Source organism: Gopherus flavomarginatus, chromosome 1 (genome assembly GCF_025201925.1).
Source record: "Gopherus flavomarginatus isolate rGopFla2 chromosome 1, rGopFla2.mat.asm, whole genome shotgun sequence".
NCBI classification, from domain to species: domain Eukaryota; kingdom Metazoa; phylum Chordata; order Testudines; family Testudinidae; genus Gopherus; species Gopherus flavomarginatus.
The window spans coordinates 209,468,296-209,485,508 of record NC_066617.1 but is presented as its reverse complement, the minus strand read 5'-3'; the positions used below and the strand labels follow the sequence as shown (position 1 = coordinate 209,485,508).

The 17,213-nt window shown below is 44.6% G+C and overlaps 1 protein-coding gene across 2 annotated transcripts in view; it reads right to left on the bottom strand.

Moving 5' to 3' along the window:
- UBASH3A (ubiquitin associated and SH3 domain containing A) overlaps window positions 1–17,213 on the bottom strand; it is a 50,341-nt gene that overhangs the window by 16,967 nt on the left and 16,161 nt on the right. For both annotated transcript variants that reach the window (XM_050936582.1, XM_050936583.1), the window contains 2 exons: window positions 11,685–11,854; window positions 10,186–10,394 (listed from right to left, as the gene is read on the bottom strand). In XM_050936582.1, the coding sequence (XP_050792539.1) occupies window positions 10,186–10,394; window positions 11,685–11,854 (379 nt within the window). The remainder of the gene's footprint in view (window positions 1–10,185; window positions 10,395–11,684; window positions 11,855–17,213) is intronic.

Genomic DNA, 17,213 nt, shown 5'->3' with positions numbered 1-17,213 from the left:
ACTGTAACACTAATTAATAGTTGTTCACCCAGTGTTAGTGCACAGTTCAATTTCTTGATAGTACATTTCAGTTATTCTTAGAATTAAAAAGTTTCTATAAATGTAGAGGAAATGATTTTTTTATTTGTTTATATATGGCATGAATAAATACAGATTTACAGATTCTACTATGCACATTTATCATCCTATATGACATGGCTAAAGCATGCATGCAAATCGTGCATCCAAGTTGTGGAATGGGCTACAAATACAATTAAAAAAAAGATATTCAAAAGTTTAACAAATGGAGAGGGGGAGCGCCAAAGACGCTCCTTGCCTGGGGCGCCATTTGGTCTAGGGCCAGTCCTGAGCAAGGCTATGCCGTTGTAGTGCCATAGTGCAGATGCTTCCTACAGTGAGAGACGAGGTTTTTCCATTGCCATAGAAACTCCACCTCCCTGAACAATGATCGCTAGGCCAATGGATGCATTCTTCTGTTGACCTACTTTGCATCTATACTAGGGGTTAGATTGTCATAGCTATGGTGCTCAGGGGTGTCATTTTTTCACACTCCCGAGCACCACAGCTATGTCGACCTAACTATTAAATGTAGACCAGGCTCCAGCCTCGACTTCCATAGCTACATTCTCAGATTCAAAAGGAGAGGGGGGAGGGCATCCAACCTGAAATTCTCCCCCTTCCCCGCAAACAGTAAGCATTAGCTTCGGTGTCCAATATGAAAGGGGCAGTCCCAAGAGCCGTTTTCAGCGGTGACAATGCTAAAGTTTACCCTGCTGTCCACTGAAATGGTTTCTGTGTTTTGCTATTTGCTTCTTGTTGGAAGCACTCAGCAATCAAACAGGGATCAATTCTTCTTTCAGATTCACAGGAGCATTAGCAGCTAAGATTCCCCCCAAGATGCTTGGTCTCAAAATAGATTTCAAGGACTCCCTATCTTTCCAGTGCTGCAAAGCTACAGTGTGTAGCTGATACAATGGTTTCTGACCCCCTGGGGCAGGCCAATTTGTTCACTGCAAACAAACAGCCTCCAAACCATTTGTCTCATTTTTAAAGGGAACATCCACAGACTGAATTTGTAAGACACCTTTCCTGGCACTGATTATGCAGTTATTAGCCATAATCAAATTCAAGCCAAGCTCAAATCCAAATAGCTCAGCCATTATTTCAGCCACCAGACTTCTGGCTTGAATTCCAGGGCTCCAATCTTCAAACCCAGTTTTCCCAGTTTTTGAATAGGTTTCATTGCCTCAGTCACTGTCTCCATTTGAGACCAAGTAGGGGGTTCAGTTATGGATTCCCTGTTCCCTAGCTTTTTTAACAGGTCTGGTTTAATATTATATTTGAGCCAGTGTCAATCACCACTGTGCATTTTGCAGATCCTATTACACACTCAGTAGCCAATTCCCCATGTTTGTTCAGCTGTGCAGACTGAAGCTAAAACTGTGGGGCTGATGCTTGTACCTCCACCATCCGTTGCCCCTTCAGCTTGGTGTTTCACCATTTCCTGAACTGAGAGAGAGGCTTTCACTACACACTGGTGCCACTCTGTCTTGGCCTGCATTAAATTTTAAAAAGTCCTTTTTGGTGGCCAATTTTGTCAGCATTTGTCAGTATCAGCATTTAACTGACTGTTTCATTTAATTTTGTATTGTTGCCAATTTCCCTTCTTTACAAACCAAACTGATCAGTTTTTCTAATAGTTCAATAAAATCATGAACCAGAATATAATCCCCTCTTTTATCATATGTATTAGACACAGAATGATACTTACATGGCTCTTGGCATTCAACTTCCATCTTTCTCACTATCAGCTGTTTCCTCTACTGGTGCATTGCTGCAAAGAAATGTTCAAGTTCTGTGGCAAATTCCACAAGCTCTCAGAGTGTCTTTGGTCTCCTTTCACTGCTCTTGATCTGCAAGTCCAACTCCAGCTGAGCATCTATAAATTCATCCATCGCCAATGTATCCTGGAAGGCCACATTGCTACCTGGGTATGCTAGGTGCACAAGCCTTTGCAGGTCTTCTGCCACATGGGGTTTCTTCTCTCTTTCTAACTCTTAGCTGCTTTCTGGCCAGCTCAGATTGATGGCTAGCTCCAAACTGCATGACCAGGTCTTGTACCAGGTCTGGATAACTCTGTCTCTTTTCTGCAGGTAAGTTCTGCAACACTTTCAGAGCTGAGTCACCCACGGTGGCTGCTAGTATCCCTCTTTTTCTGTCCATCTGCTCAGCCATTATTTTGAGCTATAATGTTGAACTGAGCCAAATAAATGTCCTAAGGAATTTTGCCCTCCCTTTTGCATTATTTGACCTGGGACAGGCTGAACTCTCCCCTTTGGGCCTCTGTAGATTACAAACAGGGTCGAAATCTGTTGCAAATATGTGGTCTTACCCAAGTCCTCTGGCTGGCTCAATTCCTCATCCAGATGGCTGCCTGCCACTGTGGTCTGTGATATTTACATTTCCTTCTGGAGCCGAATTTTCAACTCCTTAAGTCCTTGCTGCAATTCACCTCAGATAGCAAGTTCCAAACTGACCAAAGCCTGTTTGATCTGCACTATTTTGTGGAAAAACCTCTGGTGTATGGTAGTCTGACTGTTGATCACCTCATCAAGCCATTTTACTATTCCAGCCTAAGCATGTTTCCCAGTCTGTCTGGGCACTTTGTAGTTGCTCCTCCAACAAGGCTCTTATCTTAACCTGCAAATTTTTTCTAAACCCTTTCTAGGAAATCTCCAGCTCTTGTTTTAGGCCTTGTTTTAATTCCTAGTGGCCATTTCCAATTTCTGTAGGTACTGTATCTCCATTATTTGTTCCATCTTGGTTCAACAGGAATACCATAATCTGTATCCTTGGAAACTGGATCCTACTACTATTGTCACTTTTTGACCCATGTGACTAGTCAAAATTCAGGGTCCTGGCCATGTTCCAGCTCAAAGAAGAACTGATGGAGTCTAGTATTTTCTTTGATGCAGTCTTGTTTATGTACAAGGAATGTACAAAGTCCAGCTTCTCAGAACATAGGTGAAACCAAGAACAAATGAGCTGTTTCTTAGTTTATATCCACAAGCCTCTTTAGCCAACAGACCCCAAAGCTCTCTTTGTCTGGGTCACACTGTACTCACTAGCTGCTACTTGGCTTTCTTGCTTTTTGCCTCTGCCTCTCCTTCTGTTCTGTGTTGTTATCCTTCCTCTCATACACACAACACAAACAGTACTCAGCAAACCCCTTCTGCCAAACTCCTGGGCAGGTTCACAACTACCATTTATCTTAGACCTGGTCCACACTTAAAAATTACATCAACTTAGTTACGTGACTCATGACTGAAAAATTTTGCACCTGGAGGACCACAGTAAGTTTGAACTAGCCCCCCACCCCCGATGTAGACATTGCTAAATCAATGGGAGAATTCTTCCACTGACCTAGCTATCACTTCTCACAGAGGTGGATTAACTACATCAATGGAAAACCCCTCCTGTCAATGTAGGAAGCAGCTATATGGTGGTGCTACAGCGACACAGCTGCAGTATCTGTGTCACTGTAGCTGCTTTAATGTAGACATGGCCTGTGTTGGGAGGCTTCTCATTAACTCATCCTGACAGTTACATTCAAAAAGGGGGGCATTCATACCCAATCTCAAAGAGGTTTCTGAATGATGAAGCACCAGTACCTCTCAGCATAACAACACTGTCATACCATATACATTCCATGAAGGTTAAAGTAGCAGCTACCACATGTCCACCTCTGTAATTTTGTGAACTGGTACAGGCATGTGGTGGGTGGGAAGGCAGCACATTCTGCACCTCCTGAAGTCAATGAGAAGACTTCCACTGACTTCAGTGCTGGATCAGGCTCTATATGGTTCTAAGGCTCACCCCGATATTCAGCCTAACGTTGCAATTCTGCCCCATGGAAGGGATGCGATAATAATGTACCAACCAAGGAGACTTCAGAAGATGCACTTTTACGCTTTTCTAATACTTGAAATCCCCTAAATGTATATATTTTTAAAACTCTGCTCCCTTGAATAAATAGGCCAAATAGACTATGCAATGCTGTGATGATCTGGGACGTATGTATATATTTTTAGCTGCAGTCTCAGTACAAGGAATGAATATTGAAAAAATCTGACTCACATGTTACAGTAAAGCCAGATCTGTACCAAACCTTCCAGTCAGCTAGTTTGTGATTCAGGCAACCACATGAACATTGGGTTAAGTCGAACCGCACTCTGGGGCCTTCAGTGCACTATAGCAGTGTCCAGCCAGGACAATATTGTACAGCAAGCTAGTGCACATCAGTTTCACACCCTGGCTTGCCACACAGTAACTTGCCATGTAGACAAGCCCTAAGCTGCACACCCCAGGAATAACTGCAGGAGGATTGTGCTCCTGAAGAGGCACCATCTAATACAAAACATCTCCTCCTACTTCCTCTTTTCTCCTGGTGGATAGTAGTTTACTGACGATCTACACCAGCGCCAAATTACTAGAGCTCATGTCTCCCACATGCTGGGTCAGCTACTTGGCCACTGAGTGAAGGGTGGTGGAGCTAAGGCTTCATTCTGCCCGATCCTGGGTGGAACATGTATGTGAGTAGACCCTCTTTTCCTGCATAGTCAGATCTAAGGACTGTGTAGCTCCAGGAGGGACATAAGTGAGTTCTTAGTCCGTGGGTATGCTTCCTGTGCCAAATTATTTTATACACTTACCATACCATGCTGTTTCTGACCTACGAACTGTCCCATATAATGTTAAATAGATATTAATTAATGGCAAGGAGAGCGCGTAAACCCTCTGAAATGTGTCAAACAGGAAATGGTACACAGTTAGCTCCCTCCCTTCAAGGATACAGCAAGGACTGTTTTGCAGCTTTTTGTGTAGAAAGCTAAGCTCTTATCTATAAATACCATCTGCAGAGCTTGCAACTATAGAGCAAAATGCAGCACAGAGACAGATGCTTTTGAAATGAGGTAAAATCATCAAGATCAAGGTGGTATCTATGTGGGGAAGCAGCCTCCACATTTCCTCATTTCTAATTATCACTGTAACCTCTAACAATGAAAAACAAGAGGAAAGAAAATGAAATAAGCAGAACATAGGCCAAGGGGATGATCTGTATTGTAGAATATTTTCTTCTAAAATTCATTAAGATTTTTAAGTTACACAGGGACCAAAAACAACTGCAGCCATAATCCTTTTATTTTATTGTTCCTAAGCCCTCTAAAAATAACTCATGCCAAATTTGGGATGAAAAGTGTTCCTGGGTTGAGGTTTTGAATGCCAAATTTCAGTGTAGATCAACTCTAACTGAGCAACAATCACTTATGTATAAGACACAAATTGGTCTCTGCACTCACGAAAGAGACTCATGAACTCTCGAATTGATAGAACAGACACTCCTCTTCTGTGACACAGGCACAGGGGAACTCTGGTGAGTAAATGCAACAGAGAGCATGGAAGTGGGAGACTTTACAGTTCCAGTGCATATTTGTCCCCTAACCTTTAAGACAATGGAAGCCCTCATGCAAAAACTCTGCATGCTAGAGACCCTGCAGTTTGAGGGGTCATACCAGGGCAGCTGGAGGGCACAGTTCTAGTGAGCATTCTTCAGGGTGTGTTCCCCCTCTAACCTAAGATTTGCTAGCAGAAATTCCTGAAAGATGATCCTTGTCTATATTTTAATAGCTCCAAAAGATGTGTTCACATGAGAACTTCAGCTATAGAATCTCCAGCATTTTTCTATGCCTAGTCTCTATGGATTTCTCCACCTTATATTATGCTGAATGAAGACAGCATGAAAGAACTTGGATTTTGTTTTCCACTAGCATTGGGTCCATGTCACAAAAACTGATTCTAAGATATCCTGCCAGACCTTCCTGTACAATAACATTTTGCATTTCATATAAATATGTGTATTTGAAACTGATAATTTAAAGTCATTCATGCAGATTCAGTGAAACTATTAAGTACCTAAATTATTATTATTATCGAGATGTAATAGTGTCACCATGGTTAAGGTTGGGTTCTTTTTTTTTCACTTAAAGCAGGGATTCAGCCTCTTTGTTTTATATGAAGAATATAGTACACCTTCACCAAATTTCCAGTACACAATCTGTTCAGTGATATAAAGTTTTCTATGAATTTTAAAAATGTGAATTAGCTTGAGTTAAAATTAATTAAATATCAGCCATTTGAGAAAGTTTAGATTTTGTGTCTCAGTTTCTCAGATATCTCTTGCCAAACTGATTACTGATTTTTCGTGCTTGAACATTGGCCCATGTGTACATTATAACAGCACTGAAGAGAGCGGTTACTTGTAAGTTTATTATTTATCTTTGATTTATGGAAAATATTCATCAAAATGTTTTTTCTCCATCACAATATTAGCTGACAAATATATTTTACTTCAAAGGAATTCCCTTGAATCTCAGTTTTCATTTAAAAAAAATGTTTTCATTTCCTATGGTTGTTAATAAAACCTTAACTCCCCCCCACAAAAAAAAAAAACAAAAAAACCCAACAACAACCCAGTGCTTTGGTCATCGGCTAGCAACATTACATTTTTATTCACCATCTAGCAGTGGCTCCCCTGTCATGAAAAACAGGGTCTCTTTGAAAGTGTCCTGGAGCCACTACAATGCTGGAGATCCTTTCTAACGTTAAAAAACCAGGGAAATTCAGACACAAGAACACTATGGTGTGTATCAAACTAAGGCAGGGGTCGGCAACCTTTCAGCAATGGTGTGCCAAGTCTTCATGTATACACTCTAATTTAAGGCTTTGCATGCCGTGAATACATTTTAACGTTTTTTAGAAGGTCTCTCTATAAGTCTCTAATATATAACCAAACTATTGTTATATGTAAAGTAAAGAAGGTTTTCAAAATGTTTCAGAAGCTCTATTTAAAATTACATTAAAATGCAGACCTGTCATAAACAGATAGCTAAGGGTTAATGTCTCTTTCTCCTATAAAGGGTTAACAAACAGTGACCTGCAAACACCTGACCAGAGGACCAATCAGGAGACAAGATACTTTCAAATCTTGTGGAGGGAAGCCTTTGTTTGTGGGTTTTGGGTTTGGCTTTGTTCTCTCTGGGTCCTGGATGGGACTAGAGGTGCAACCAGGTTTCTGCCAATCTCCCTGCTACAGTCTCTTATCTATTCAGAATTGTGAGTAAGAAAAAAGGCGGTTATAGTCTTTTAATTTGTTTTCTTATTTGCATATGTGTACTTGCTGGAAGTAGCTTAAATTGTGTTTCTGCTGGAGAAAGTTTCTTTCTATTGTTTATAAGTTGAAAGACCCTGTAACTGTTTACCATCTAAAGTGCAGAGATAAACCTTTTACTTTTTTTCTTTCTTTTTTATTAAAAGTTTTGCTTTTAAGACCTGTTGATTTTTCTTTCCTAATTAAGGCTCAAAGAAATTGAGTCTGTATATACCAGGGAATTGGTGGGAAACAAGGAGGGAAAGGTAAATTTGTATTGCCTCTGGGTGAGGGGGAGAGAGAAACTTGATCTCTCTGTGTTGTGTTTCAAGGAATTGATTCACGGTATCTCCTAGTGTACCCAGGCAGGAAAGATCTGGGAGGAGGTAAAGAGGTGGGAGGGAATGGTTTATTTCCCTTTGTTGCGAGACTCAAGGAATCTGGATCTTGGGGTCCCCTGGGAAGGTTTTGGGGGGACCAGAGGGTATCAGGCCCTAAAATTTCCTGACTGGTGGCAGCGCTACAGAATCTAAGCTGGTAATTAAGCTTAGAGGACTTTATGCTAGTACCCATATCCTGGATGCTAAGGTCCAGATGTGGTCTCTGTATAAGTCTCTAATATATAACCAAACTATTGTTATATGTAAAGTAAACAAGGTTTTCAAAATGTTTCAGAAGCTCTATTTAAAATTACATTAAAATGCAGACCTTATTAGTTTAGCGTGTTCCTTGTCCTTGCTTTTCCTTGCTGAGTTTTCCAGTGTCTGGTGGCACCTATTTGGATACTTTAAGCTGCACACAGGCTTCTGAGTGATCAGTTGTTAATTGACTGGAACCCCAGATCAGCAGCCGAGGTGAGTGGAGCTGGCGGCTGGTAGGGCTGAGCAGGGCCGGAAGCCTGGACCCTGTCTGTCAGGGGGCCTGCGCTGGAACTCCAACTGGAAGCAAGGTGAGTGGGGCTGCGGTGGGGACCCCAGCTGGCAAGGGGCCAGCAGCCGGAACCCCAGAGTGGCAGTGAGCTGAGCGGGTCAGCCTGCCCAGCTCTGGGGTTTCAGGGGTGGGCTGGGCATTTCTGCATGCCTCCGCTCTGGGGTTTCGGCTGCCATCTCCTGCTAGCTGGGGTCACAGTCAGCTGCCAGCCTGGGGTTCCTTCCCCCAGGCCAGCAGCGGGTGCTGAGTGGAACCCCGGCTGGCAAGGGGCCAGCAGCAGGAACCACAGAGCAGCAGCAGGCTGAGCAGATCAGCCTGCCCCCGTTCTGGGGTTTCGGCTGCCATCTCCTGCTAGCTGGGGTCACAGTCAGCTGCCAGCCTGGGGTTCCTTCCCCCAGGCCAGCAGCGGGTGCTGAGTGGAACCCCGGCTGGCAAGGGGCCAGCAGCAGGAACCCCAGAGCAGCAGCGGGCTGAGCAGATCAGCCTGCCCCCGTTCTGGGGTTTCGGCTGCTGGCTCCTGCCAGCTGGGGTCTCAGCCCGCTGCCCACTGGGGGAAGGAACACCAGGCCAGCAGCAGATGCTGAGTGGGACCAGCGGTGGGACCCTAGCTGGCAGGAGCTGGCGGTGGAAACCCCAGAGTGGCAGTGGGCTGAGTGGGTCAGCCCGCCCAGCTCTGGGGTTTCAGGGCTGGGTTGAGCGTTTCTGCCCTCCCCCACGCTGGGGTTTCAGCTACTGGCATCTGCCAGTTGGGGTCTCAGCCTACTTTCAGCCTGGGGTTCCTTCACCCAGGCCAGCAGCAGGCACTGAGTGGGACCGGGTGGTGGGACCCCGGCTGGTAAGTGGCCAGCAGCGGGAACCCCAGAGCGGCGACAGGCCGAGCGGCTCAGCCTGCCCCATGTGCCATCAAAAATTGGCTCGCAGGCCACCTTTGGCATGTGTGCCATAGGTTGCAGACCCCTGAGCTAAGGCTTTGTGTGTATGTGTTTTCACTAAACTTCGTAGAAGCAATACTGGGGTAATCTGTGTGTATGAGGGAGTCTGATGTGTTTGTGTGTTGTGGAGAGTTTAGGAAAGGGGGAACTGGAAGGCTGACATCCTTACTGTGGCAGATTTAAGGCTGTGATGCAATATCTGTGACTCACAATAGTTATTCTAGAAATGAGGAGTCTCTCCTTAGGTGGAAGAGTAGAAGGTAGGTACTGTCAGATGCCTTAAATTTTCATTTCCTTCCTTATGAGGTCTCATGTCATCTATATTTAACTGATGTACAATGTACAATTATTATGTATGAATTTAGACTGAGGTAGTAACCAAAATATCCTAGATGTTTTCCAAACATATAAGCTGACATAGTTCTTGCTCTGAAGAAAATTAAAGATCAAAACCGAAGGTGAAATATGGGGGAAAGGAGGCATCCCACACACAGTGTGAAGATAGGCCTGGTCTCTAGTTCTGTTTGTTTGTTTGTCTTTGTTTTGTTAAGTTATGGAGGCAGAGGTGGGCTATAGTGAATGGTATGAGAGAGAGAACTAAAAGAAAACAAGAGTAGAAAAAAGAAAAGGAGGGAAAAGAGAGCTCCGCAACTCATCCACACGCTGTATAGGGTCAAAATTAAACTTCCTGCAGTGTGGCTTAATTACAAATAAACCAATGACAGAATGACATAAATTCCAAGCTCAAACCTTCCCCCTCCCCAACCCCCCTTCTCCTGTTTCCTCATTGATGACTGCTGTTGCTCACTGGCTTACTCTGTGTAATTATGGATGCCACTGCACTATAAATGTGTACACTGCATGGTATGTTGTGTATCAGACCCTATGCCAGCTCTGCCCAGAGAACCACTCTTACCTCCTTATTTCCCAGGTTAAGGCACCCACTTCCTGTAATGGGTAAGCAAGCATCAATCAGCATCTTTGCAGGGTTCCAATGCCTACCAACAGGGTAGGTCAAAAGACCTCTATCCCTGTGTTATAATATACAAGGGAGAGAATATAGAACAGTACTATGCAGGTACATTGCCGGAAATTACTGAGAGGAGTTTTACTAACCTGTGTTTAACCCAAGTATCTGACTCATTGGCTTTTTCTGTGTAATTTTCAGGAAGAAATCCTCTGCAGCCAGTCCGGTGCGAGGTACCAATTACCCAGCCATCACTAACATCGGATTGTTGTGATCGGTCAACATATATCAAATCTCCAGTATTCAGCATTAGTTCATCAATGTTCTGAGGCTTGTATTGGAAGAGTGCTTGCAAGATCTGGTGGGGGATTAAAAAAGGAAACGTCTTCAAATGCATGTCAGGTCCTATTTCCAGAACATTAATGTTATAAGTGATAGAGCATTTCAGAGAAGAGCTGCTCAACTGTGAGCCATAAATTGTTTCTCTATTTTTTTTATACTGTAGCTTCTTCTTTAATTACATTTTTCTTTATCATAGAGAAAAAGAATGTAGTGGGCTCTTACAATATATATAAAATAGACATTTGTTGTTCATAAAAATCTTCGTTTCTGTAACAAGTGTAGAATAGTTTAAAAAAGACAGAGATATTTGTAGGTATGTTTTCCATAATTTACAGTTATCTGGCATATGAAAAAAATCACACTGTAAGTTTCATAGCATTGCACGCTGGGCTGTTATCTCTTGTCTTATACTTAGATTGTAAGATCTGTGGGGCAGGGACTGTCTTTGTGCTTGGTTTGTACAGTGCCTAGCACAATAGGGTCCTGGTGCTTGACTAGGGCTCTGAGATGCTACCGTAATTCAAGTAATAATATGCTGTACTGATCTGGTTGAAAAATGGTGAAAGTGTCATGAAAAAGTTTAGACTTTTTAATGAAAAAACTTAATTGAAAAGTTGAAAAATGTTGAAAAATTTTAATCAAGAATCCTTTGAGCAGAAAATCATCATGGATATAGTCATGTTCTACATTAGGGTATTCAGCCCTTACAGGTTTTTCCAAGGTAGGTATAGTCAACTAACATGTTTTTACTGTTACGCAGTGATCTTGCCTGGAAGAATGCTGGTACTTTCAAATACTTCTTGCTTATTTTCTGTCTTCTTATTTTCACACTCCATAATAGTCTAAAATTAAGTTTTCCTGTTTGAGTTTGGAATTAGATCTGATTAGTCTGCATATCAACAGCCATACAATGTCACACAGTTGTCTTCCGCTGATTTGAGAAGACAAATTTTCAGGCAAAAGAAGCACCTTGCATTGTAATGTATACTGAAACTATGAGTTATGCATGCATATTTTTTTCATGAATTAAAAAAAATCTGCTTTTAAATACATAACTACAGAAGACTAAGTAATGTTGAAGCAGCAAAGAGTCCCGTGGCACCTTATAGACTAGCAGACGTATTGGAGCAGGAGCTTTCGTGGGTGAATACCCACTTCTTCGGATGCAAGTGGGTATTCACCCACGAAAGCTCATGCTCCAATACATCTGTTAGTCTATAAGGTGCCACAGATCTCTCTGCTGCTTTTACAGAGCCAGACTAACACGGCTACCCCTCTGACACTTAAGTAATGTTGAATGCTGTACCTGGTAATTTACAAAGCGCATATCTCTAGAATACAGAGCAGCTGTCCACAGGCAGCTCTGTCCCGGGTTGATAGATTTGGCCAATTGTTCCAAAGTCTTTTGATGGTGAGGATAAAACTTATGAGCCAGAGTAAGGTGCAGCTGCTTTGTGCAGGGTTTCACGCGGCAATCTAGGAATAAATTAATAATCCTATAAGGTCACATAATAAGGTGAAGTTTATCTAGGCTGTTTATTTAGCACCATGAAGCAGAATTTTATTCCATAGACTTCTGCGCAGTATATGAAACAATGTAGTAATCAAAGACAATTTTTCAGACTATTACACTATTTCCAAGTGAACATTCTTAATCTGGTGATGTGTACAGTTCACCCTTCTGCTAAAAAAAAAATAAATCATTCTTTCTGGTTCACTAATGAATACTCCCTTATTTTCTTCTACAAAATTTCACTTCTCAGAAATGAAAATACCATCAACCAAATCCTGGTGTTAAGCCATCAGCTGGTGTGCAGTCCACTCAGGCTCTGCCATTAAATATAACTCCATGGACCCTGAGAGAGATGTTCTCTCTCTCTCTGATGCAGCTGCATAGTGACTACCCTCCATGACCTCATGGCCCCACCACAAACTCCTTTGCACACTTGACTCCTCTCCTTTCGCTGCAACTGTCCTGACTGCCAAACGAAGAAATCAGAGTGCTGGAAGATGACATCTGGGCATAGGTGCTGGACCCCTGGGCTTGAAGTGGTTTCCATCACATGCAGGGTTTACAGTTTGGATCAATGGCTCTTAGCACCCCATTATATAAATTGTTCCAGCACCGTGCATATGGGGAAGCAGTGCCTCCCAGTTAGGGTAGCAAGCTGACTGAGTGTGAGGAGGAGATGGCATTACAGCTTAGAGAGAATGAATGGGACACACGGTCAAGAAGAGGTTGCTTAGATAATGGCTTTGAAAGAGCCCCTCCTCCCCCGAGCCCACCTTTCTCCCTCCCATGAGGAGATAGTTTTGGGGTTAAGGGTTCCAACTATCTCTTTCCCTTCCTCATACCCGAACAGTACTGGGTGACTGGAGCCCTAGGCCTGCAGTAACCTCTGTTATCCCAGGGGCAAGATAAAGGAGATCAGGATCTATGGAGATTGCTTGGTGGGAAATCCATGGCTCCTATCTGCAGAACACTTGTATGCTGATGTGATGAGTGCTAAGGAAAACTCTAAGACAGACAAATATACAGATTGATCCTCTCTTTGACCTCTTTTGTATCAAGCCTTATTGCACCGATTACTGACTGTATATTATAAGACTATCTACAGTACTCATCACTGTAACATCCAAGCACATACCAAAGCTGTATTGCAAATTCCTTAGTGGATTTCACAGAGTCTTCAGTTCTTCTCTCTTCTTCAGCATAAGAAACCTTGCTTTGAATATATCCCTACCTTTCCCTCTTCTTCTTATTGCAGTGTAAGATGGACCCAGCATTTGGCCTTTTGTCTTTTTAATTACACTTACAGATGCTCAAATGTACTCTTTGGTATTCTTAGCGATATTTATTGATTTGATCTGTGACATCGATGTAGTAAACGTCTATTTCAATATTTCATGTCTCAGACATGCAGTTGTCAAGGATCACTCCAAAGCACAGGTCCCTGATGGGAAATCTGTGACTCAGGGTATGTCTACATCTCCAATTTTGCAGCGCTGGTTGTTACAGCTGTATTAGTACAACTGTATAGGGCCAGCGCTGCAGAGTGGCCACACTTACAGCAACCAGCGCTGCAAGTGGTGTTAGATGTGGCCACACTGCAGCGCTGTTGGGCGGATTCAAGGGGGATTCAGGGAACGCGAGAGCAAACCGGGGAAGGAGACCAGCTTCCCCGCGGTTTGCTCTCGCGTTCCCCGAACCCCCCTGCAAACCGCAGGGAAGGAGACCTGCTTGCTCGGGGGTTCGGGGAACACGAGAGCAAACCGGGGAAGGAGACCAGCTTCCCCGTGCTTTGCTCTCGCGTTCCCCGAACCCCCTTGCAAACCGCAGGGAAGGAGACCTGCTTGCTCGGGGATTCGGGGAATGCGAGAGCAAACCGCAGGGAAGGAGACCTGCTTGCTCGGGGATTCGGGGAACGCGAGAGCAAACCTGTCATAAACAGATAACTAAGGGTTAATGTCTCTTTCACCTGAAGCACCTGACCAGAGGACCAATCAGGAAACCGGATTTTTTCAACTCTGGGTGGAGGGAAGTTTGTGTCTGAGTCTTTGTTTTCTGTCTGCCTGCTTTCTCTGAGCTTTGGAGAAGTAGTTTCTACTTTCTAGTCTTCTGTTTCTAAGTGTAAGGACAAAGAGATCAGATACAAACTTCCCTCCACCCAGAGTTGAAAAAATCCGGTTTCCTGATTGGTCCTCTGGTCAGGTGCTTCAGGTGAAAGAGACATTAACCCTTAGTTATCTGTTTATGACACGCCCCCCAAATTGCAGACAGTGGGGAAGCTCACTGGCGGCGATTTCCTTCTAGAACTTGAAAATAAACAGATTAATACAACACATGCACCTTTACATATACCACTAAGTATATAACTAACAGACTTCTACATTTTAAGAACACTTTTTAACTACTGAATTCTGGGAAACTCTCACGGGAGAGTGCATCAGCTATTTTGTTAGAAGCTCCTGTGATGTGCTGAATTTCAAAATCAAAATCTTGGAGAGCTAAACTCCAACGAAGAAGTTTTTTGTTGTTCCCCTTGGCAGTATGAAGCCACTTTAGTGCAGCATGGTCAGTTTGTAGTTGGAACCGCCGTCCCCAAACATATGGGCATAGCTTTTCCAGGGCGTACACAATGGCATAGCATTCCTTTTCACTGACTGACCAGTGACTTTCCCTCTCAGACAGTTTCTTGCTGAGAAACACGACAGGATGGAAGTTGTGATCTGTTGCTTCCTGCATGAGCACTGCTCCTATACCACGCTCAGATGCATCCGTGGTTACTAGGAATGGCTTGTCAAAGTCCGGGGCCCTGAGCACAGGGTCAGACATGAGCGTTGCCTTAAGTTGGGTAAAGGCCTTTTGACACTCATCAGTCCACTTAACTGCATTTGGCTGGGTCTTTTTGGTCAGGTCGGTCAGTGGGGCAGCGATTTGGCTGTAGTGTGGTACAAATCGCCTGTAGTATCCGGCCAAGCCTAAGAAGGATTGGACCTGCTTCTTGGACCGTGGGACAGGCCACTTTTGGATAGCATCCACCTTGGCCTGTAGGGGGTTTATGGTTCCTCGACCCACCTGGTGCCCCAGGTAAGTCACTCTGTTTTGGCCTATTTGACACTTTTTGGCCTTAACAGTTAGTCCTGCCTGCCTGATGCGCTCAAAGACCTTTTCCAGGTGTAGTAGGTGTTCGGGCCAGGAGTCTGAAAAAATGGCCACATCATCGAGGTAGGCAACTGCAAATTCTCCCAGTCCAGCTAGTAGACCATCTACCAGCCTCTGGAAGGTGGCGGGTGCATTTCGAAGGCCGAAAGGAAGGACATTGAATTCATACACCCCCGCATGGGTGACGAATGCTGACCTCTCCTTGGCAGGTTCATCTAGCGGTACTTGCCAGTACCCCTTGGTTAAGTCTATTGTAGAGATGAACTGGGCACATCCCAACTTCTCCAATAGCTCATCGGTGCGTGGCATTGGATAGTTGTCCGGACGAGTTACCGCATTTAGCTTACGGTAGTCCACGCAAAAGCGTATTTCCCCATCTGGTTTGGGTACCAGAACCACTGGAGATGCCCATGCACTGGTAGATGAGCGGATTATACCCATCTGTAGCATGTTCTGGATCTCCCGTTCTATAGCAGCTTGGGCATGAGGAGACACCCGGTAGGGTGGGGTTCTGATTGGGTGAGCATTACCTGTATCAATGGAGTGGTATGCCCGTTCAGTCCGTCCTGGGGTGGCTGAGAACAATGGGGCGAAGCTAGTGCACAGCTCCTTGATTTGTCGCCGCTGCAGACGTTCCAGGGTGGTTGAGAGGTTCACCTCTTCCACGCCACCGTCTTTTTTCCCGTCGTAGTAGACACCGTCAGGCCACTCAGCATCATCTCCCTGGACTGTAAACTGACAAACCTGTAAGTCTCTGGAATAGAAAGGCTTGAGAGAATTAACATGGTACACTTTAGGCTTTAGTGAGGAATTGGGAAATGCTATGAGGTAGTTTACAGTTCCCAGGCGCTCTTGGACCGTGAATGGCCCTTCCCATGATGCTTCCATCTTATGGGCCTGTTGCGCCTTCAAGACCATAACCTGGTCTCCTACCTTGAAGGAACGTTCTCTGGCATGTCTGTCATACCAGGCCTTTTGCTCTTCTTGAGCATCCTTTAGGTTCTCTCTAGCAAGGGCTAAAGAGTGTCGGAGGGTGCTTTGTAGGTTGCTTACAAATTCCAGAATGTTAGTTCCTGGAGAAGGCGTAAACCCCTCCCATTGCTTCACCAACTGTAATGGCCCCTTAACCTCGTGACCATACACAAGTTCAAACGGTGAAAACCCTAAACTGGGATGTGGTACAGCCCTGTAGGCAAACAGCAACTGCTGCAACACTAGGTCCCAATTATTGGAGAATTCGTTGATGAATTTTCGTATCATGGCCCCCAAAGTTCCATTGAACCTTTCCACCAGGCCATTGGTTTGATGGTGGTACGGGGTGGCAACCAAGTGATTCACCCCATGAGTTTCCCACAGTTTTTCCATGGTCCCTGCCAGGAAATTAGACCCTGAATCTGTAAGGATGTCAGAGGGCCAACCTACCCTGGCAAAGATGTCTGTTAGGGCCAGGCACACAGTGTTAGCCCTGGTGTTGCCTAGAGCTACTGCTTCTGGCCATCGGGTAGCAAAGTCCACTAAAGTCAGTACGTACTGCTTTCCTCTGGGCGTCTTTTTTGGGAAAGGGCCCAGAATATCCACAGCTACTCGCTGAAATGGGACCTCAATTATGGGGAGTGGCTGGAGAGGGGCCTTGACCTGGTCTTGAGGCTTTCCCACTCTTTGGCATACCTCACAAGACCGGACATACTTGGCAACATCCTTGCCCATCCCCTCCCAGTGGAAGGACTTCCCCAACCAGTCTTTGGTTCTGTTCACCCCAGCATGGCCACTGGGATGATCATGGGCTAAGCTTAAGAGCTTCCTCCGGTACTTAGTTGGAACCACCAACTGTTTTTGCGGCTGCCATTCTTCCCGGTGTCCACCAGAAAGAATTTCCTTGTATAAAAGTCCTTGGTCTATAACAAACCGGGATCGATTAGAAGAGCTGAGAGGCGGTGGGGTGCTCCGTGCCGCCGCCCAAGCTTTCTGAAGGCTGTCATCCGTTTCCTGCTCAGCCTGGAACTGTTCCCTTGAGGCTGAGGTCACCAGTTCTTCCTCAGACTGTGGACTTGGGCTTGGTCCCTCTGGAAGCGATGTAAGTGATGGGGTTGTTTCCGTTGCTGGTGCACCTGAGGGTATTTCAGGCTCTGGCTGAGCCTTTTGGGTATGGCTGTCTTTTGCTTCTGCCAG